Below are 23,063 nucleotides of genomic sequence, written 5' to 3'. Positions count from 1 at the left end.
GCTGTTGGATCACAAAGAAGCCAAGGGCCAGCCAGGTCTCCAGGGCTCACAGGTCCAGCAATTTGATCCCTTCCCAGATTTGAGCATAATAAACTGGTAGAGAAAGCTCACAATTTCACACCTCCTGCCTTTCCCTGTTTCTTCCCCTAGAGCTCTAGAACCTCCAAAGCCCTCTTGTAGACCAAGATCTGAGACGTGGTAGAGCTGCCCCATCTCCTTCCAGGCACACTATCCCACAATTTCTCCTCACCCTGCTGGCAAGTATACCTCCAGCCAGCCTTATGCTGGTTCTCTAGACCACGATCAGGCACAGATCTCTATGTGACACCTGTCAGGTAGCCCCCTACCACCCCAGGCTCAGCTTAGATTTAACTTTGTCTCCTATTCCCAGTCATCCTTGAAAACTGACCCAGCCCAGAATCAGATGTACTCCACGAGGGTTATCCCTGTCTTACACTGTGAGATGGCAGCCAGTCACAGACACAGAGGCTGCCATCTGACACTCCCATGTGAGAAGCTCCTGGCCTCTCCTTCCGGAGCCCTCTGCCCCTCTCCTTCAGAGAGGAAGCCCAAACCCACAGTTCTGCTTTTGATCAGCTGCCAAATAATCCTCATAAGGCACCTTGCTTTCAACTCTCCACAGTAAGCCCCCAAAGACCCAAGTAAAAGATGGAAGATGGAATGGGAAGCTGAGGGCCTTGGAAGAGCTGTTTCTAAGCTATGACTCTAACAGCTTTGGCTTCCTAGGCTGGGGAGGGGATGGGGAGGGGGGGTTACCCATCTCTCTCATTTCTCCCATTTTTCTTCTTTTCTCCAAAGCACTTTCTCATCTAGGACTCTCATACATCCTGAGATGTCATTCACAGCTAGTGGGCACTGAGGCCATGAGTTCTTTGCCCCCTCCCAGATACCTCTGTAAACAGGTCCTCATCTCCCTGGCATGGCTCAAGACTTCCTCATCCTGCACTTACTTGGTGGCATTATTCTCCCTGCAATTCCCCCCTCCCCTGGCCACCCAGAGTGTCCAACATAGCTTGACACATGACAGCAGCCTGGTTAGTATTTTTATGTTGGCCAAAGGAATGGTCTCTTTTTGTTTCTCCCTACCCAGTCTTGTTAGTCAACAAGAGGCTCCTTAAACCCACCCCTCCACCTGTGGCCCGAGTTCATACCAGCTCCACATTCCCTCTGTCCTCTGTCCTACCTGTTCAAATCCTGCCCTGCATAGTCCCACTCAGCTAACAAATATAGGCACTGCTCTGGGGCCCTAACAGATATTAATTCATTCAGTCTTCACGCTGGTAGGTAGACACTACTCTTATCTTCATTTTACAGATGAGAAACTAAGACACAAAGAGGTCAAACAGCTAACATAGGGCGGAGCCTAGATTTGGAGCCAGACTGTCTGCCCCACCTCCTTTAACCATCCCGCCAAGTGGCCTTTCCCACCCTCCAGTACCTTTCCCACCCTCCAGTACTTAAACCCTCCCTCCCTAGAACGAGGCCACTTATTTAGTGTAGCAATGGGAAGTTTTATTTCGACATCCGATATGGAGTAAAGTAACAGTGCAGAAGTTGGTGTATGCAGACCAGTGTGTCCTGGGCAGGGTCTGAAGGCTGTAACCATATAAGTAGTCTCTTGTTCCTTCGCCCATCATAGGCCCGCAAAGCTTCCGACACCCTGTGGAGCTCTCCACGCCACGGCACTGGACAGAGGTGTTTGAGACCCTCCTTTGTCCAGTCCCCTGAGAGAAGGAAGGAGGTGCAGCAGCTCCATCCGCGGCATGGCGTGGTCCCGTCAGCAGGCTGCAGATCCCAGGCGCTTGCTGCTCTCTGGCGGCCGGAGCCGGGAGTCCGGGGACCCGGGAATCGCACCTTCTACACTCGGCGCGCCCAAGGGCACCAGCAGTGACCGAGACGCTGGGGAAAGGGCGGGAGGGAGACTTAACTGAGTGGTAAGAGAGAGGAGGCGGGGTAGGGGCGCGGGAGGTGGAAGGGAGCGGACCGCGAGGGGAGAGGGCGGGCGTGAGCACCAGCGGCGCGGCGGGGGTGGCTTCCGCGGGGTCGGAGCGCGAGCCAGCGCCACCGCCCTTTGGGACCCCGGAACGCCAGCTCGCCCAGAGCGCAGATTCCCTTCTTCCGGCAACTGTGGCGCTGGGTCCCTCGGTGCCAGCGTCCCCTCTTCATCCCCGGCGCTGCCCTTCCTCCGCTCCGTCCCGGCCCCGCGCCCAGTAGCTAGCTCCTCAGTGGTCGCCGCCCGCACCGCCCGGCCCCGAGCCGCCGCTTTGCCCGCTCGCCTGGGCACGCTGCGAGAGAGGCGCGCGTCGCCAGCTCGGGCTCTTCGGTCCCACTCCGCAGCCGCCCGCTCCGCTCGCGGGCAGCAGTGCTCCACGTCACAGGAACTGAGGCAGGACCCCGACAGGACCAGCGCGCGGGTCTGGAGCCGGAGCCCCCAGCCCTACCAGTCGCTCGTCCTGCGCCCAGCCCCGGCCCCCGACGGCTGCGCGTTGAGATGACTTTCCGCTATCTCCTGAACGCCAGTTTCGAGGGACCCTGCTCAGACAGCAGCGCCGGGAGCTCCAGCGCGGGCGGTGGCGGGGGTGGCGCGGGCGGCGCGGCCGCCTCCGAGGGCCGGGCGGTGGACGGCGTGCGGGTGACCGCAGGCGGTAGCAGCGGCGGCGGCGTGGTGGGCGCGGGCAACGGCGAGGACAACCGGAGCTCCGCTGGGGAGCCGGGGAGCACTGGCGCCGGCGGCGAGGTGAACGGCACGGCCGCCGTCGGGGGGCTGGTGTTGAGTGCGCAGGGCGTGGGCGTGGGCGTCTTCCTGGCTGCCTTCATCCTCACGGCCGTGGCGGGCAACCTGATGGTCATCCTCTCCGTGGCCTGCAACCGCCACCTGCAGACGGTCACAAACTATTTCATTGTGAACCTGGCCGTGGCCGACCTGCTGCTGAGCACCACAGTGCTCCCCTTCTCGGCCACCATGGAGGTTCTGGGCTTCTGGGCCTTCGGCCGGGCCTTCTGCGACGTGTGGGCCGCCGTGGATGTGCTGTGCTGCACGGCCTCCATCCTCAGCCTCTGCACAATCTCGGTGGACCGGTACGTGGGCGTGCGCCACTCGCTCAAGTACCCAGCAATCATGACCGAGCGCAAGGCGGCCGCCATCCTGGCGCTGCTCTGGGCCGTAGCCCTCGTGGTGTCTGTGGGGCCGCTGCTGGGCTGGAAGGAGCCGGTGCCCCCTGACGAGCGCTTCTGCGGCATCACGGAGGAGGCAGGATACGCTGTTTTCTCCTCCCTGTGCTCTTTCTACCTGCCTATGGCCGTCATTGTGGTCATGTACTGCCGCGTGTATGTGGTAGCGCGAAGCACCACGCGCAGCCTGGAGGCGGGAGTCAAGCGCGAGCGGGGCAAGGCCTCAGAGGTGGTGCTGCGCATCCACTGTCGCGGCGCAAGCACTGGCTCAGACGGAGCCCACGGTGGGATGCGCAGCGCCAAGGGCCACACCTTCCGCAGCTCACTGTCAGTGCGTCTGCTCAAGTTCTCCCGTGAGAAGAAGGCGGCCAAGACGCTGGCCATCGTCGTGGGCGTCTTCGTGCTCTGCTGGTTCCCCTTTTTCTTCGTTCTGCCACTGGGTGAGTGATCCCTCTCCCACCAGCCCCTTCTCTTCCTCCCTGAGCCTGTGACCGTCCCTTCCTGGCACCCAGACTTGTATGGCCCTTCCCAGTGGAGGGTGACTCTCCACCTGAACATGGAAGGTTTACTGCCTGGTCTCTTAGACACGTGCGCATGCTGCTTTGTGGGACACAAATAGGTTCTTCATGCTTGCAGGATTTGTTTTATGAGCTTCTAACTTTTCTGGCCTTCCCCCTTCTTCACTGCCATTACAAGCCCTGGGCTTGTTTTACACTCCCCACTCCTCTAAATACAAAAGGTCAGTGGAAATCTGTACGGGCATCTGCTCCCATAGTATGTGGCAAGCAGTGTATGTGCTTGTCTACATATCTCCCTCCCTCCACCACCAGGGCCTACATTCATTCATGGGCAGCAATCCCTGGCCAGTCTACGTGAACATCAGCAGACACCGGAAGCCACCTGCTTTCTCTGTTTTGGAAGCTGGGCCCCCCTGGGAGGCCCTCCCCAGCTGGTATCTGTGAATGCTGTGGGCTCTCATTTCTGAAATCTCCTCTTGGTTGGGGGGGGGGGTCTGTGTGGGGGTGAGAAAGAAAGGGAAAGGGCAACTTATCAAATGGAAAGTTAACATTGTTCATCGTAGTTTCTTAAATTTACGGAGTCCTAGCACTTCTGGAGAACTTTGTTATTTCTTTCACAGGCTTTCCTGTAGTCCTGGGAGGTGGGCAGCTGTTCTCAGGACCTTCCTCCCATGCCTTGAGGCCCCTCCTGGAAGCCTTGGGGCTCGGTCAGCACAGGGAGAAGAAAGGGAACGGCATCTATGGGGTTGCTTTTGCCCTGAGTCACTTCACCCACAGGTGCAACCAGCCAGCCCAAGCCAGGACCTCCCATGTACCTGTAATCACCCACATTGAACAGATGATAACATTTCGCCATATTTGCCTCAGATCACTCCCTCTCTCTCTTTTCAGATAAACAGAACAGCCACAACTAAGTTCCCTCCTCCTGTCCCTTCCTCATTTTCTCCCTCTCTCTGCAGAGGTAAATCTGGTGTTTATCACTCCCACACACATGTTTATACCCTTACTACAAACACCTGAATCTATAATAATAAATAGCATTGTTTTGTGTGTCCTTTGGACTTATATAAATTGCACCAGCTGTGCACATCCATCTTCCGTTTGCCCTTTTCACCCAATGTTTTGTTGTTGAGATTTATCCATTCTGGTTGTTTTAGCAACAGTATAGTATTCTGTTTGAAAGTATGCCATGGTGTGTTGATGCAGTCTCCTGCTGAGTGTTCGGTTTTTCTAATTTTTCGCTGTTATAATCTACACTGCAAAAGGCTACTGTTTTTTGAGGTCGAGATCACGTCTCCCTCTTCCAAAAAGCATCCCTAAATCTCCATGGCCTCTGCCCTTGCTGGCAGACACTGCTCTTCCTCAACCCCTCATCTCTGCTGCTCCTCACACCTCACGTGGGAACCCTGGGGCTATCTTGCCTCTCCCTTCCTGCCGGTCTGCACTGTGCCCAGCCTCCCATGGCATCTCACCAAGTCTAGAACAAAGCCCAGGGCCACAATGGAGCTGAATTTAGTGGAATCTGGTAATAATGAGCAAGCAGGACAGAGGCCAAGCAGGGAAACAGAATATTCTGATCTGCCATGACGTGGCTTGGAGGGCAGGACAGCAGAGAGAACAGGAGGACAGAGCCTGTGGTACAAGCAGGAGTGGCCTGAGGGTTGTGCAGGAAGAAGGGGGGCCAGGAGCAACCCCCCCCCCAGGAGCTCTGGGGCCAGGCCTGGGAGGAGGGAGGCATCTTTGGAGGAACAGGGAACATTCTGAGCAGCAACTTTTGGGGTTGAATGTGGAATCCAAGGGGCTGGCATATTTTGGTAGGAGGTGCCACTATGTGCTTGGGGGAAGAGGATGTTGGGAACTTAGATAAGGGGACCAAGGATGGATATGGTTGCAGAAGCAGGAGTGTGGGGTACAGTCTCCCAGAAAGAGGATGGATGGGCAAAGAGAAGAGATGGGCTGGGGAAGGAGCCTTGGGGAGTACCCACTTTGAAAGAACCCAGAAGGAGGCAGAGAAGGGGGCAGCCAGGAGAAGGTGGTACTGCCCTCCTTGCAGGCCCTGGTTCCCACACCAGGTGTGAGGAACAGCAAACGTGGGAGGATTGAGAAAAAGCACTGTGTGCCAGCCAGGGCCACGGGCCATGGAAATGAAGGTGCCCAGTAGGGCCACAACCTGGGGTTGTTGAGCAGACCCAGGGTGCCCTTCACCCACATCTCCACACACAAAGCCAAGTGGAAGCAGGAGCCCCAGCCACAGCAGTGATATGGCCAGTGAGCAGCCCAAATAGCCCGGAGGATATCAAAAGCTTTAGGAAGTGGACCCAGGGTCCCAGTGGTACACGCACAGGGGGCCATGAACAGCCATCTATCACCTGAAATGTTTTAGTCAAGCCAGAGCTGCAGCAGAGGGAGATATAGACAAGGTATGCTGACCTGTGGGGCCATTGGGGCTCAAGTTGCTGGGCAGGAAAGAATGGCACACAAGCACAGGGCACCTAAAATCCTGAGGGTCTCAGAGAGGGACTAGGGGTCATCCCCCACACCTCCGTTTCCCTGTCTGTGACTCGATCTAGGCAGTGACTACATTGGTGAATATATATGTAAAGTCATCAGTCTATACTCTTAAAATGTACACACTTTATAAACTTGACTGTCAGTATCTTATGCCTTAATGAGAGAGAGAGAGGGAGAGAAGGTGGGAGGAGGCAGGAGGAGGTTGTGAGCCATCTGAGGAAATGGTGTCTAGGCTGGAAAGCACACTTTGGCAGCCAGGTGTGGAGGGCAGATTCAGCGTTTGCGTCTCAGAGTGCTAGCCAAGTACCGAAGGACCCATCTCCACAGGCTCCCTGAGGTGGTGCAGGGTCCACAGACTCAAGGAGAGAGGCAGGGGGTGCGCTGCAGCAAGTTCTCAGGAATGGCATTACTGTTCCCTGGCCCAAAAGCCTGAAGAAGAGGCTGGCATTACATCTCCTATCTGTGCCTTTGTGGCACCTGGCACATAGTAGATGCTTGGTCAGTGTGTGTATAGGAGGAAGAAGTGGCAGAACCCATGGCCTTTTCACATCCTTCCGTGCCGAGGATCTGGTTGACAAAGCACAGCCCTCTATCTTTACTATTATTATTATTATTATTCCTGTGGTAAGAACATAACATGAGATCTACCCTTTTAACAAATTTTTAAGCATGCAGTATTGTTAACTCTAGGCACAAGGTTGTACAGCAGATCTGTAGAATTTATTCATCTTGCTTAACTAAAACTTTATGCCTATTGATTAGCAACTCCCCATTTCCCCCTCCCCTCAGCCCCTGGCACCCACCATTCCACTCTTTCTTTGAATTTGACTATTTTAGCTACATTCATGGAAGTGGAGTCATGCAGTCCTTCTGTGACTGGCTTATTTCACTTAGTATAACAGCCTCTGTGTAAGCAGAGACCTCCCTTACTCGCAATGCATTGGGGGTGATCCCCATTTATGTGACCTAAAAAAGTTTTTAAACATAACAGCTAACATTTATTGAGTGATTATTATGAAAAAGCAGTGAGCTAGGAGTTTTATTTTCCATTTTTAAAAATCATGGATAGTTTCAAACACATAAGTAGACAGAACGGTGTGATGGCCCCAGCTTCAACAATATCAACCCAAGGCTGATCTTCATTCATTTCAAACCCCGCCCACTTTCCACCACTGCTTATTATTTTGCAGAAAATCCCAGACACCATATCAGTTCATCTGTAAATTCTTCAATGTATATTTCTAGAAGAACTTTTAAAAAATAACCACAATCCATTATAACACAAAAAATAGTTGTTTAATAGTACCAAATATCTTAGTGTTCAAATGTTGCTGATTGCCTCATAAAATTTTAGTTTATTTGTTTGAATCAGGGTCCAAAAAAAAGTACATACATTGCATGCACTTGATTTGTCTCCTCAGTTTCTTTGATTAATAAGATTCCCCTACCCCCACCTTTTCCCTTTCAGCTTGTTTGGTGAAGAAACCAGATTGTTTGTCCCAAAGGAGTTGCCCACAGTTTGGAGTTTGCATCCCTATTAGTGCCATTTAATGTGTCCCCTTGTTCCCTGTACTTCCTGTAAACTGGCTTGATCAGATTCAAGTTCAGTGTTTGGGACAAGATTTCTTTTCTTTTGTGATGTTAAGATTGATCAGGGGTTCAGATGCAGTCAGCCTGATTCATTCATTATAAAATGTCCCATCAGCTTTTCACCTGCTAGTTTTAGCAGCCATTGACCATGGCCTGGACCCATTATATCACTGGGACTGAAAGTGGTGATATCCAAATTCTGTCATTCCTTCTGCATTTGTAGACTAAAATTCTAAAAAGAATTCACCACTAGCTGTTTGGTCACTTGAAATAGAGTACATACAGCAAAATCAGGAGAGCTGCTCGATGCTCTCCTTTATCAAAAGAAGAGTCGGGCTTCCCTGGTGGCGCAGTGGTTGAGAGTCCGCCTGCCGATGCAGGGGACATGGGTTCGTGCCCCGGTCCGGGAGGATCCCACATGCCGCGGAGCGGCTATGCCCGTGAGCCATGGCCGTGAGCCTGCGCGTCCGGAGCCTGTTGCTCTGCAACGGGAGAGGCCACAACAGTGAGAGGCCCGCGTACCGCAAAAAAAAAAAAAAAAAAAAAAAAAAGAAGAGTCAAAGTCAATTTCCTAGCAATCTTTCCAAAGGGGACCAATAGGTTTTTTAGTACCATGTTAAAAGTGATTTTTAAATCTGTCACACATTATAGACATCACTATTTTGGGGTTGGCCAATGGGTGCCCTTGGCCCTAGGGTCCTTGTTACTTCCTGCCTAGGTCAGAGATCAGAGATCAAACTGAAGCCAGGGTTAAGGGTCAGTTGACAGACATGCTTTAAGCTTTAAATCTCACCAAATGCCTCAGCACCTGCTTGCCTCCCCCCAGGCTCAGTTCCAGGCTCGCTTCTGCCCCAGATCCTGGCCATGAGGGCCCTGAGCATTGCCATAGGACATGACCACTTCCTGTGTGGCTTGGTCCTCCCAGACCGCCAGAGCCTTTGAGCCCACTCCTCATGGGAAAGTCTCTGAGTTCCTGAGCCCACCTCTGACCCCACCTGAACCCTGCCCCATCCCGCTTCATGAGCTATATGCCCACCAAAAAGGTCTCCTTGAATGCTAGAAGATTTGCCTGCCCTCCTTTGCAGATGGTGACCCAGCAGAACATTGGCCTGGGCCCCTGAGAGCCAGCATTGGGACCTAGTGGGCAATGCCCCAGCAACTCAGTGCTGGGACTCCTGGACAGAGTGACCACTGTCTGGGAACTTCTCTCCTCTGGCGAAAGCACTGATCCGCTCCAACTTATGAGCCATTTGTCAGTGTGGCCTGAGAACTGAAAGGTTCATGTTCAGATTAGGGTCATGTTCAGCCGAGCACAAGGGCCATTTGGCAGGGACTTCAGCCTTGGGCACGCAGAGCTTGGGGTGTGACCACTCCAAGGCCGCAGATCAGGGAATGAGTTAAGAAGTGACAACAAGAGTGGAAAAGAGAGGGAGAGAGGGAAGGTGGAGAGAGAGAAAGGGGAGAAGGGGAGGGAGAAGAGCTGAAGGGGAATGGGTGGGGTCCAGTGTAGGACACTGAACAGGTCTGTGACTCATCTCCCTGCCTTGGGCCCCACCAGGCAGCCTCTGTGGCTCTAGGAACTACCCCTCCCTGCCAATCCGCACAGCTGCAGAAGGATGTCCAGGGCCAGACCAGTAGCTCTAGGCCAGCCCCACAGAGCTCAAGGATCCTGAGGTAAACACAGGGCACAGAAGGACTTCTGATCTATTCTTTGTCTATCTTAAGCCAGAGGACCCACCAGTTACCTCTCACCATGGAAGATTGGCAATGCAAGGAATTCAAGAGATTTAGCTTGGCACAGCTAGCCCCACAATATCCTCAACTCTGTGTCTTTATAATCCATCTGAGACCTGGACCCTATTCAGGTCACCTCTTCCTGACAGCCTTTTATGATTGTCTCTGCTTCAAAATGGCCTTATCTCTTACCATCTCTCCCTCCCCTTCTCTGTTCCAGCAGTCCTAACTTCTTGGTTGTCCTTGAACTTGTGCGGTACCCTGCTGCCTCAGGGCCTTTGCACATGCCCTCTCCTCTGTCTGGAATTCTCTTTCTTCAGGTAGATGCATGACTCACTCCCCCAGAGGGTCTTCAGGTCTCAGCTCAAGTGTGCCTTATGAGAGAGGCCGACCCTTTAAAATATTGCAAAGAGGTCCACTGCTTCCCAGCCTCTCTTGGGGAAGGTGCAATTGAGTTCTAGAGTCAGAAGCACTGAGTGAGCAGCTGAAAGAACTAGGAGAGAGAAAGGGAGTCTAGGACTGGGAATTCCATCTCTGCTAGCCCTGTTGGCAGAGAAAGACCTGAATATGGTACATGGTATTTTTAACCCCTCTATTTCTTTCTGGCTAGAGAAAATGGCTGCTTGTGGATAGAAAAGTCACTGGTGAGGGAGGAGGTGGGAAAGGGGAAAGGCTGGGGTGCAGCCTAATAGTTCATGGTTGGCTGCAAGCTATGAACAAGACTGGCTGTGAATTATGACATTCTGCCAAGAACAAGTTCCCTTCTGGTGATGCCAAAAGAGTGCTGTTAATCACACAGTCCCCCCTTGGCTTCAGCGCTGTCACTCCTCAGCGAGGCTTGGCCAGATTGGCCAGTTTCAGCCTTAACCACCGTCTCAGCAGCATCTCCTGGGCCTGGACATTGCTCTTACTTAGGAGAGGGGACTGGCCTGTGATAAGGCTGCAGACCTCCGCCGCCAATCTCAGCCTGCCTTAGTTTCCCCAACAGTGTGCAGGCCAGGCTAGCCCAGCCAACATGCCAAAGAGTGGGGTAACCTGCTGACACAGGAGAGGCCCTGCCTCTTCTGACTAGTGGATGTTCAGCATCCCTGGACATTACGTTAGACTCCTGACAAAGGCACCCCAAAACAGGGAATAGGGGAAGGCAGGTGGGAGCAAGCTTGACGGATACATGCAAGAAAAGGCCAAGGAGCAGAGAGAAGCAGGCAAGAGTTGTGTTTGCAGTCATCTCCTACCTACATCCTGACGACCTCTCCTCATAGGTAGGTCAATGTGTTCACTCCTGCGCTCCAGCCTGCCTGTTGAGTGGAGAGAAATGGGCATGAACATGCAAATTCATGCCCTGCCTTTCTCAGCAGTGGGCGGAAGAGTTGAAACAGTGACCAAGAGCTAATCCCTGGATTATAGGTTTAGGACCAATCAAGAGAGCTTGAAGACACATCCATGCAAAGAGTGTCCTGGGTCATGTCCCTGTACGTAGAGACTGGGACAGGAGTTCTTATGCGAGTGATGGATTGAGGGAAGCTCTCAGGAGGTACCTGGGAGGGAGGGAAGCAGGATAAGTCAGAAAAGAGCTAAACCTAGGATGTGGTCTCAAAGTCTGGCCTCAGCCTGATCCCTGGAACAAGAACGACAGCAGAGAATTGTGCCACCTCGAGACAAGGAGTCTGGCCTTTTCCATCCCCGCTGTCTATCACTGGCTGTGGGCTGCCACCTTGGTGGGAAGGTGTCATCTCCCAGTTGAAGCAGCTCCCATTGGTCAAGGGCAATTCTCCATTAGCAGCCAACTATAAGCCATTAGCAGCCAACACTCACAGTAGCTGGGGACCTGGGGCACCTTGGTGGGGCACTAATAGCGTCAACTTCAAACCTTAAAGGTGACTTTTGAGCAAAGACTTGAAGAAGGGGAAGGAGATGGCCAAGTGGCTTTCTGGGGCTCCTTCCAGGAGGCTGGGGTCTGTTTCCTGAGATGCAGCGAGCAGGCAACAGCCCAGCCTTTCTGAGTGTTCTGGATGGGCATGTGTGCACAGGAGCCGAATTCAATGTGGCAGTCCTCACAGGCCACCCTAAAGGCCATAGAGAAGGCCAATGAATGCCACTTGGTGGAGGCAGAATCAAGAAGTGCTCAAAGGCACACACACTCCAGAAACCAGTCTCACCTCCGCAGACCCCGGGAGTGGAATTAATCACAGAACTGCTCCTGGAGAGGTGGTTCTATGCCCAAGTCTGAAGAACTGGAGAGACCTGCTATGGAGAAAGGAAGAGGGCCATCTTCCAGACCAGGCCAAATGTACGAAAGTCCAGAGGTAGGGATGGGCATGCTGCTTGTGGATCAGCTGCTGGAAGGTATTGAGTCTTTGTGGATCCTGACCCCAGGACCCCTGGAAGACCAGGGGAAGTTTTTTTTCTATCTTTACATGATGTCAAGGAAAGACCAAGCACTTTAGGGCTAGACTGACGCAGGTTCAAATCCTGATGCTGCCACTTGCCCTCCGGAGATAACTAGAATCTCTGCAAAGTGGGATGCTAATGCCATGAGAATTAAATGAGAAGTGCTACATACAGGGCCTAGCATGCAGCCTGGTAGGTACTGAACACTCAGAAAGCAAGCGTGAGCTCCCATTTCCTTCCTTGTCACTTTAGAGGCTACCTACATCTACGCAAACAGCACTTATTCACTCACTCAACAGATACTTTATGACCCCTGCTCTGGATCAGGCAAGTGTGTTAGAGGCTGGGATGAAAAGAATAATTAATCCCATCCCTGTCCTCAAGAAACCTAGAGTCTAGGAGAGTAGATAGAGCAGTAACAAATTTTATTTGTTAAGATGCAGGCATGCATAAAAGGGCACCTAACCCAGGCTTGGTGGGGGAGGACACCTGACCTGGGCTGGAGGGATGGGTGGACGGAAGCAGAAAGCACCATGGGAGCAGTTAGAGCCACGCAGGAAGGCAGAAGGAGCCCAGCCTCTGTGGGAAGACATGCTTGTGGCTTCGTATGGCCAATTTGGGAGGGATGTAAGCTGAAGACAGCTTAGGATTCTAAAAAGACTTGAATGCAACACAAGAAAATTTGGGTTTATTCCTCAGAGCCATTAGAAGCCACCAACGTTTTCAGAGGGGAAAGGAGAGAAACCATTTTTTTTTACAATAAGTCTCCAGCAGCTGTGTGCAGAGTAGAGGAGACAAGGGACCACTGGGGGCTGTCACAGCCATGTAAACAAAATGAGATGCCAGAGTCAGCAAAGGCTTCAGGAATGAGGTGAAGGGAGGGACTCCACTAGAGAGAAAACTGAATGTACCAGACATGGTGACATATAGCGTAGAAAAGAGGGACTCATTCAGCAAACTCAGCAAGTGTTGAGCGCCTACTGTGTTCAATGTGTTCATGAGGTCTTCTGGGCAATGGGAGTGCAGCATCAAGCAAAACAGACACTAGTCCTGCCCCATGGACTCTTACTGCAGGCAGAAAGGTGATAGACAAAATGAAGAATAACTCAAATAGTACAAGAGAAGGTGATAAGGGCCACAGATAGAGCCAGCTGAGGGAGATGGGGAGTATGGGGTGGGGGACACTGCAATTTTTTTTATTGTAGTTGATTTATAATATCGTGTTGTTTTCAGTTGTACAGCAAAGTGATTCAGTTTTTTTTCAGATTATTTTCCTTTATAGATTATTATGAGATACTGAATACAGTCCCATGTGCTATACAGTAAATTATTGTTGCTTATCTATTTTATGTATAGTAGTTTGTGTCTGTTAATCTCACACTCCTAATTTGTCCCTCCCTCCCTCCCTCTCCCCTTTGGTAACTATAAGTTTGTTTTCTATGTCTGTGAGCCTGTTTCTGATTTGTATATAGATTCATTTGTATTATTTTTTAGATTCCACATGTAAGTCATATAATATTGGTCTTTCTCTGACTTACTTCACTTAGTATGACAATCTCTAGGTCCATCCATGTTGCTGCAAGTGGCAATATTTCATTCTTTTTATGGCTGAGTAACATTCCATTGTTTATATATACCAAATCATCTTAAACCAGTCATCTGTTGGTGGGCCCTTGGGTTGTTTCCAGGCACACTGCAATTTTAGATGAGAGGTCAGGGAGCCATGTGGATTTCTGGGGGAAGAAGATTCTGGGGAAAAGCAAATGCAAAGGCCCAAGGAGGGAGTGTGTCTGGCATGTCCAAGAAGCAAAAGGAGGGTAGTGTGGCTGGAACAGAGTGGGGGGGGGAGTAGGAGAGGATGTCAGGGGGTCAGGGGACCACATGTCGAGCTGTGAGGGGGAATGGCAGCCCTTAGAGGGTTTTGAGCTTGAGGAGTGACATGATCTATTTCTATTGGGTTGGCCAAAAAGTTCCTTCGGTTTTAAAGTAAAAATAAAAGACACATCTTTAGTTTCACCCAGAACTTTATTGAACAACATAGTCACTGTTTTGTTCCACTACCTTCTGAAATTTTTCAGACAACTTCATAATTCCATCTTTCCAAAACTTTTTATCTTTTTGAGCAAAGAACTGTTCCTTTTACAGTCTTCCAGGGAATTGAAATTTTTTTCCATTAAGAGAATTTTGTAAAGACTGAAAAATATGGAAATCCGAAGGTGCAATATCTGGTGAATGTGGTCAATAGATCAGAACTTCCCACCCAAGCTGTAACAGTTTTTGCCTGGTCATCAAAGAAACATGTGGCCTTGCGTTATCCTGATGGAAGATTATGCATTTTCTGTTGACTAATTCCAGATGGTTTTTGTTGAGTGCTGCTTTCAGTTGGTCTAATTGGGAGCAGTACTTGTTGGAATTAATCATTTGGTTTTCCAGAAGGAGCTCATAATAGAGGACTCCCTTCCAATCCCACCATATACACAACATCATCTTCTTTGGATGAAGACTGGCCTTTGGTGTGGTTGGTGGTGGTTCATTTCGCTTGCCCCACCATCTCTTCCATTCCACATTATTGTACAGTATCCACTTTTCATCGCCCGTCACAATTTCTTTTAAAAACAGAAACTTTTCATTACATTTAAGTAGATAATCACATGTGGAAATACAGTCAAGAAGGTTTTTTTGCTTAACTTCTGTGGAACCCAAGCATCCAAGCGATTCACATAACCAGGCTGGTGTAAATGATTTTCAACACTTGATTTGGATATTTTGAGTATGTCAGCTATCTCCCACGTGGTATAATGTTGATGGTTCTCAATTAATGTCTCGATTTGATCCCTGTCAGCTTCAACTGGTCTACCCGACCATGGAGCATCGTCCAGCAAGAAATCTCCAGCATGAAACTTCACAAACCACTTTTGACACGTTCGATCAGTCACAGCACCTTTTCCATACACTGCACAAATCTTTTTTTTTACGTTTCAGTTGCATTTTTACCTTTCTTGAAATAATAAAGCATAATATGCTGTAAATGATGCTTTTCTTCTTCCATCTTCAATATTAAAATAGCTACATAAAAATTCACCAATTTTGATAAGTTTTTTTTTAATGCACGCTGATATGACAGCTGTCACAATACAATCTAACAAAATTGTTTTGAATGAAGTTAAAGATAACTAAGCGCTACTCGAGCCATCTTATGGAAGAAACTGAACAAAACTTTTGCCCAACCCAATATTTTTAAAGGATCATTCTAGCTGCCAAGTTGAGAGTAGATTTCAGGCTGCAACAGTACATGCAAGAGACAGTCGGGAGGCTGCTGAATTACTCAAGGGGAGAGGGGATTGTGTCTCAGACAGGGTAGGAGGGTGCAGGGAGGAGGGTAGTGGTTGAGTTTCAACCTCATCCCCTTCTGCTGTGCACTCAATCACTCCATTCTATCCACACTAGCCTTGTCATTGTTCTGCAAACATACCAGGGCCACCTCAGGCCCTTTGCACTTGCTGTTTCCTCTACCTGGAATGCTTTTCCCCAAAATGTCCACATGCCTCATTCAGCTCTTTACTCAGACGTCATATTCTCAGCAGTTTACCCAAAATTTATAGCACCACCCCCAGCCACACGCACACACATACATAAACACAACTAGGTATCTTCCTTCCCTGCTTTGTTTTTTATTAGCATGTTTTATTATCTGATACGTTTGCATTTTCCTTGTTTATCATATGTTTTGCTGGTCTTGCCCTAAGAAATGTAAGCTTTATGAGGGCAGGATAAGTGTGAGATGCCAGTAGACATCCAAGTGGAAATGTCTGGGAGGCAGTGAGTCTTGGATCTATGAGTCTAGAATTTGGGAGAGCAAACTGAGCTGGAGCTAGAACTGTGGGCATTACCAGCCAACAGTCTGTGAGCCTGGCTGAAATTGCCAAGAGAATGCAAAGAGAAGAGATTACAAGACTCTTCTTATAAGGGCACTCCTACACGTAGCAGTGGGGACATGAGGAAGGAGCAAAGGCAATTGACAAGGAGTAGAAAATCCAAGAGAATGGTGCCGCAAAAGCCCCGGGTGAGATGAGAAGTGTCCAGGATGGATGAGAGCTGTATCTGCATGTGGGAGGGCTGGGGTGGAGTGGGGCAGTGGGGCAAAGCAGTGGAGTGAAAAGCAGGTGGGGAAGAGGAGATGGCATGTGTGGATAGAAAGCGTGGAGGGAATGAAGTCATAGTCAGAGAACCAGCAAAGAGGGTGCAGCTGTGACAGAGGCAAGCTCACAAGTGACTGATGGGTCGAGAGCTCTACAACACAAGTAGGGACGTGAACCTTGGGTGGGAGGAGAGACTCCTTTCTTACAAAGGAGGAAGACAGGTGAAGAAGGTTTAAGTGAGTGCCCAACTTCTTTGTCTTGTTTTCTCTGTGAAACAGGAAGTGAGATCAACTGCTTTGGAGAAGGGAAAGGGGCAGACTGCAGAGCCTGTGGAGAGGGGTAAAGGCTCAAAGGAGCTGGTGCAGGAATAGGTGGGGGTGGGGGAGTGGGCTGAGAATGGGTGGCAAGATTGCTTGAAGCCAGGACACAGAGCTGAGGTTGGAGACCCTAAGCGTGTTCAGAGTGTGGGTGAATCTCTCCAGAGTTAGGCTCTGGCTGGATAAATACAACCCAAATCCAGAAGGACATGCACATGGAAGGACTGAGGAAAGAATGGCTGGGGTGCAAGTGAGGAGAAGTCTCAGCTAAGCAGAGATGATAGGAGAAATCCAAGGGGCTGGCAGGTCAAAGTTCAGATGAGAAAAAGAGAGAGGACAGAAAGCTGCAGTCAGCAGTGGAATATAGATTTAAGTGAAGAAATGAACTGCTCAGCCTTACGTTTTAAAAGGACACACACACCCCCAGCTGCTATGTGGAGAACAGGGTACTATGGGGGGCACAGGGGCAGGAACAGAGAGCCCACTTGGAAGGGCACTGTAGGTAGATGATGATAGTAGCTGGGACCAGGGTGGTAATGGGGGATGGTGCAAAGTGGGGGATTCAGGACTAATGGGAGTTGGTGATGGATGGGATGCAGAGTGTGACAGAAGGAGAGGGGTCAGAATGTGTGGAGCACCTACGATGTGCCAAGGATGGTGTGGGGAGCTCTCCATTTAAGGATCAGATAGATGGGAAACTGGTAGTTACCCGCAGTGTTCTTGGCATTGAGAAGTGAATAGATGTGCTAGGGGAGGGGGGAATACAACTAACTCTGCTGGGTCGGGAGGGGATGGTGTGACGAAAGCTCCCAGGAGGAGGTGCCACTGGAGCCAGCACTACCAGGTGGAGGAAGGAGGAAGGGCAGTCCAGGATGATCCTGTGCAAAAGCACAGAGACAAGACTGGGGAGCCCGCTGTGGCCAGAGGGCAGTGAACAGTCAGTGTGGCAACTTAGCTGATGCACATGAAGACAGAAGAGAAGCGGGAATTGCAAGAGAAAGGAGAACAAGGAGGTGGTGCTGGGCGCCTGGATGGCGGGAGGCCGAGAGAGGAGGGTCCCATGAGCACCTGTTTCCAGTGACAACTGCCAAGATGAGTTAGCACAGCTGTGCTTTATGCCTGCAAGAATGGCTGTGGACAATGTGGGGAGTAGGAGAGGGAGCCAGCTCAGGACAGAGAAGGGGAGTGCCAGGTACTGGGAGACAGAGGCCTTGCCTCAGAGCCCCCATGTACCCATTGAAGCTTTCCTGTAGCTGGGCTTCCGGGGCTGGCAGAGGCTTGTGCTGGGCAGCTGGAGAGGACTGTGAAGGCAAGAGAGGTGAAACCAAGTGGTCGACCTAAGAGGCCATAAGTCAGAGTAGCTGGAGGAGGAGAAAGTTGGGAGTGGCTGAGAAGGGGCTTGTCCATTGATGCCCTGACAGCAGGGCAGTGCTGCAGGGATAATGCCAGTGAGCACCCTCGGGAGTCTCAGGACAGTTACCCACCTCGTCCATGGCAAAGGGGAGGGAAGTGCCCACAAGCCCCTTTCCCCCGACCCAGAGATCCTTAAAAGAGGCTGTGGGCAGAAGAGAGAACGTTGGGGCAGGCAGGCAGCAAAGAGTGAGGCAGGGTGCAAGGAGGCATGGGGGTAGACTGCAGCACTCTGGGCAGAAGTAGGTGTGAGGCTCAGGACTGCCATATGTGAAAGGAACAGAGTAAAAATCTCTTAGGAGCTCCTGCCTGTGAAAGCTGGAGCCCAAGGCACAGACGTCTGTATTTTCCAGGCAAGATGTCTGTGCACAGAGGGCAGACAGCAATGAAACAAAATTGTGGTGACTGCTGTCAGTGCCCCACCCATCCCCCCTGAACATGGGTCACTTTCCGCCCCAGCAGCTGCCTCCATATCTTCGCCTGCAGCATTCTCTGACCAGCAATATCCTCACTGTCCACCCACACAGCAAGCAGGAAGTATGGAAAATTAACACCCTGAGGGAGCAACCCAAACACTGGCTTATGGTAATGGGAGTATAGATACCCCACCTCCCTCACCTTACTGATCCTGTTCTCCAGTCCCCCAGAGCTCCCAGTGAGAGTGACTAACTTGTTAACTCTCCTTTTATTGGCTTCCTTCTCTTCCCTCTTTTTATCACACTTCACTATTGGTGTTTCATTTACCTTCCAAATTAACAACTTGCATTTGAATCCTTGTCTCAGGTCTGCTTCTGGGAGACCCCAAAGTAAGACAGAACCCTCAGCAGGACACAGTAGGAAAAACCTGGGGCTGAAAGGCTGAGTTTGTATCCCAGCTCCTTTGTGTGTAAGGAATTCCCAGCTGGCAGCAGGCTTCTGCATAGGTTGGTTGAGCATGAATTAGAATTTTAATGCTTAAAACAAGGCCCAGGCCACACTACTATATGCCATGTTGCCCACCAATCCGAATCAAAACCACACCAATAACAAAGCCCTTTGGCTGGCTTTTGGCTTACTGCTTAAAGCATAGTCCCCTGATTTGTCATCCTGGGCTAAATATAAAAGAATTCTAGCCTGAGTCAGAAAGTTATTTTCAGCACTCTGTCTTATTTTGCAGCCATTAAGGGATGCTGTTCAGAAGGCTGCCTTCCTGGAGGCTAAGGTCAACACTGGTGGCCCCCACATTCCAGGGACAACTGCCCAATTCTTCTCCCAAGGGAAATTATCTCCTTACATTCTGATTGATGCCCCAGCCTCCCCCAAACCCACCAGGTCTTGGCTACTGTTTCTGGCCACTCTCCAGAGCTGGGAACGGGGTCCCTTCCCAGGGCTGAGGTCTCCTCTCTCAAAAGCCACAGAAGTAGGGAAAGGGGCAGTGAACAGACTCCAGTATTTACTACAAAACTGCGAAGTCTTGTGCCCTGAAATTTATGAATTGTCACAAAATCCCTTCAGAGAAATTGTTGTATGTATCTCACAGAAAAGAAGAGTGAGACTTAGATGGCCAAATAACTTGCTCAAGGCTGCGTGACCAGGGTTTGAAAATGCTGTGCCACGCGATACTGCCTGACACTCCTCTTCCTCCACAGTGTCTCTTAGCATCAGGAATCCCACTGGGTGGGAGGTGGGTGATACGCAAGGGTCCCCAGGTCAAAGAGAGGGGCATGATGCCTCTGCTCCCTCAGTAGGGGACACTGCTCTTATTTCTTTGAGGGCAAGGAGAAAAGAAAGCAGGTCTTGCTTTGTCAAGGACCACTACCCCTGGTCTGCTCAGCCTGGCAGACACCTGAAACTTTTGCCTGGGATGGGACCCTCCTGCCGCCTACCCCCAACCCCTGCTGATGTTGAGGATAGTGAGGGTGACAAAGTGGCCTCTGCTTCCTGGGTGATGTCTTTGCATTTTGTTAGGTGCCTTTGGAGACATGACTCCTTGAGGTCTATGGTGGGGAAGACAGGGGAAAGGTATGCAGGGAGGAGGGTCTTCCTGGCACAGCTCAGACCCCAGTGTCCCCACCTCCTCCTGCCTGGCACTCTGCTCCCTTTCCAAGCCATCCCAGAAGCCTTCCTGACCACTTCCCACTTCCACTGGGGCAGCCCCACTATCCTGCATTCTGACAGCTCATGGGCATTGTGTTTATTGAGGCTTAATTCTAGGTTCTATCTCTTGCCTGCTCAAAAATATCCATGGCTCCTAACTACCCACAAAATAAAAGCCACTTCCCAGCATTTAAGGCCCTTCACCATTTGTCTCAAATGAAGTTTTCTGAGCATATCCTACAGGACATTCCCATGCCCCAAACTTGTTATCCTCTTGCCCACCTGTCCCTTCCACTCCTGATACCCTCTGCCCTTCCTCATCCTGCCTGGCTCCTGTCCATCCTGAGACCCTGGAAGCCCCCCGCCCCAATATACTGAGCACCACCATCATCCCACCTGCATGCCCATGATATGTGACCCACATTGCTACCGGGAGAGCAAGGCCTCAGGTGTTTGATGACAGCCCAGCACAGTGCCTGGCTCAGGGCAAGCCTTGGTCAACATTTAATTCAGGAGTTCTTACCCTTTTTATGCTAGGGACTACTTGGGCATCTGGCAAAGTGTATGGAGCCTTTCTCAGAGTTACTCTTTCAAATGCAAAAAATAAAATACAGAGGATTGCAGATGAAATCGACTTCATTTAATTGAAATCTGTGATTTAGTCTCCAATGTGTTTCCATGTGAAGGCTTTAAATAACAAGATCTAGTGCCGTGTTCTAGTGACTGACACTTCCAAATAGTGAGAAGCATAGACAATATTCCAAAATATCTGTAGCAACTGCTAATATTAGGGGGTAAACTGCCAATACTGCACCAGTTTTGAGCTACAAAACAGTGATTTCATATCGTTTTGTCTAATTCTACTCAGGTTTGTTGCTTACACTCGCTGGAAATGCTCAATTTCAGGTAAACGTGAGTAAAGCTGAAGATGACTATTTTTTTCTCATTCAAGTTCATGGACACCCTCGAATTATATCAGGGACTCATTGAGGAGAGATATCTTGAGAGCCACTGGTTGATGAATGGCCAGGGCCCCTGAAAGGGGTGGGGGGAGGGGGAGTAGTGCAGAGAGGGTGGCCCCTTTGCACCAGGCGCTGCCTGGAACTCCCTCTCCCTGAGCATCTAACCAGCCTGGGTCTCTGCTTCCCACAGGCTCCCTGTTCCCACAGCTGAAGCCCTCAGAGGGCGTCTTCAAGGTTATCTTCTGGCTGGGCTACTTCAACAGTTGCGTGAACCCGCTCATCTACCCTTGCTCCAGCCGGGAGTTCAAGCGGGCCTTCCTCCGCCTCCTGCGCTGCCAATGCCATCGTAGTCGCCAGCACCACCGCCCCCTCTGGAGCATCTACAGTCACCACTGGCAAGCCTCGAATGGCGGCCCGCGCCCTGACTACGCTCCTGGCCCAGGCGCCGCACCTTCCGGGGCCCTGCTGGCCCTCACCACGCCCTCAGCCCCCGGCTCCCCAGGCACACGCAAGGCGCAGGCTCCGGTCGTCGGCCGTCGAAAGCCGCCCTGCGCCTTTCGCAAGTGGAGGCTTCTCGGGCCGTTCCGGAAACCCACCACCCCGCTGCATGCCAAGGTCTCCAGCCTGTCGCAAAAGAAACACGCCAGAGAGGCTGCGTGCGCCCTGCACTTGGAGGTGGAAGCTGTGTGCTTAGGCGTCCACAGTGAGGCAGCTGAGGGCACTACCTGCCAGGCCTACGAATTGGCAAACTCTAGCCTTCTCCGGGAGACTGATATTTAAGGACCCCTGAGTTAGGCCGAGGAGTGTGCTGGGGGTGGGAGAAGGGTGTGGAGATGGAGGCTGGCTTTGTTCAAGAGGCCGGTGAGAATCAAGGACCCAGAAATCGATCAGGGCGACTGCTCTCCAGAATCCCCAAGGAACTGAGGTGTGGGTGAAGCCCCTGAAGGGCAGAAAGTTATGGGCTCCCCCTCCTGGACACAGATGCCCCCAGCTCCTCCTTTCAAGGGAGAGGCTGAGGGCTCCTTGGGGCCATTTGTTTCCAATCCCTGTTTGAGAAACACTGCCCCATCCATGCCTTGAACCCTGGGTAGATGGCCCCAAGTATGGCCAGGCAGCCCTGTCCCTCCTCTTGGGGAGGAAAGGGCACAGAGGCCCTGCCTGGCTGCCGCCAATGCCTCCCCTCCGGAAAAAGTCAGTGGGGCCAAAGCTTCTCAATGGACACAATTTATCCTTACTGCAGACTGGAGGAATCCAGTGGCCTGGATTTGGTGGCAGATTGGACGACTGTCTTACAAGCCTGTTGTATTAACCTGTGGGCCCACTTTGCCCTACTGAGGCTCCGCCCTGCCCCTCACTTTGTCTCCCCAAAGGCCTTACTGTTTACACTGTATATAGCTCCTTGTGCCTGTGCCCATCACTTCTTGCTGGGCTCTGGAACCATCAAATGGGGAGAACTTTGTCATTTTTAGACATATTTATTGGTCAGAGTACTTCTATTTTGTCCAAACTGTGCAAACTGTTCATCTTCAGCTTACAACCCATAAAGAACTACTTTTTGTTTTTCTAAAATCCTTCAAGTACTAAAGGCCCACAAGAGGATAAATTGGGTCTGTGTTCACCTTTCTAGTTTCAACCTGTCTCTTTAACTGATGGCTGCTGTCCTTTGGGACTTTCAGCATAACCAAAAGATTCGGGCATTTTGTTGGCTTTTAAAACTCACATGATTAGTCTTGGGAACAAACAGTAATTATAAGCACAAAGTTTCGCTTTTTCAGTCTCACCAGATATATCTGTGATGCTCTGAGGGCCTCAGTCTGGAAGGTGGCCATCAGTTAAATGGGTGAAACATTACTTTACATGAAAAAATGTACAAGCCCAAGTAGACAAGTATACATGGTGAGAGAACACCTACTTAGGAACCATGCTTATTGGCTTTGAGTAAAATGTCCAACACTTGTCATGTTCCCAAGAGACTACAGGTAGTTCAGTCTTCAGCTAGATAATATCAACCACATACATCCAACCAGCATGGGAATGATGACTGTAGCCCAATGGACCCTTGGAAGGAGAGCTGGTTAGATAATACTCTGGGCTGTCTGGAGTGGTGGTGTTCTGAAACTGGAAGAGCCAACTGCTGGGGCCAACATGAACCAGTATTTTGAGCCAAAAGCTTCCATCCTGTAGTAGGGAGGTAGTCTGTTTAAAAGGTCACCACAATTTCAG

At 50.8% G+C, this 23,063-nt stretch overlaps 2 protein-coding genes across 8 annotated transcripts in view; one reads left to right on the top strand and one right to left on the bottom strand.

Annotated features, from left to right (window-relative positions):
- Positions 1-2,002: 2,002 nt before the first annotated feature.
- Positions 2,003-22,391, top strand: ADRA1D (adrenoceptor alpha 1D). Of its 3 annotated transcripts, none has more exons than XM_060124733.1 (3): positions 2,003-3,632; positions 4,023-4,144; positions 4,602-4,755. In XM_060124733.1, exons 1-3 carry the CDS (start codon positions 2,513-2,515, stop codon positions 4,728-4,730), a joined length of 1,371 nt encoding a protein of 456 aa, XP_059980716.1. In that variant the 5' UTR covers positions 2,003-2,512; the 3' UTR covers positions 4,731-4,755. The 3 variants fall into 3 exon arrangements, with proteins under 3 accessions (XP_059980716.1, XP_059980717.1, XP_059980715.1); XM_060124734.1 differs by having other exon boundaries at positions 4,331-4,743; XM_060124732.1 differs by lacking the exons at positions 4,023-4,144; positions 4,602-4,755 and adding an exon at positions 21,031-22,391.
- SMOX (spermine oxidase) overlaps positions 13,943-23,063 on the bottom strand; it is a 60,991-nt gene continuing 51,870 nt past the window's right edge. For 4 of the 5 annotated variants that reach the window (XM_060124726.1, XM_060124728.1, XM_060124730.1 and 1 more), the window contains one exon: positions 13,943-15,002. The gene's annotated coding sequence lies outside the window, so the exon portion shown is untranslated. The remainder of the gene's footprint in view (positions 15,003-23,063) is intronic. The other variant, XM_060124727.1, reaches the window with a different exon arrangement.

The sequence above is a fragment of the Lagenorhynchus albirostris genome, chromosome 15 (assembly GCF_949774975.1).
Source record: "Lagenorhynchus albirostris chromosome 15, mLagAlb1.1, whole genome shotgun sequence".
Lineage (NCBI taxonomy): Eukaryota > Metazoa > Chordata > Mammalia > Artiodactyla > Delphinidae > Lagenorhynchus > Lagenorhynchus albirostris.
Note: the sequence above shows the minus strand (reverse complement) of the source record. Positions and strands in the feature narration are given on the sequence as shown.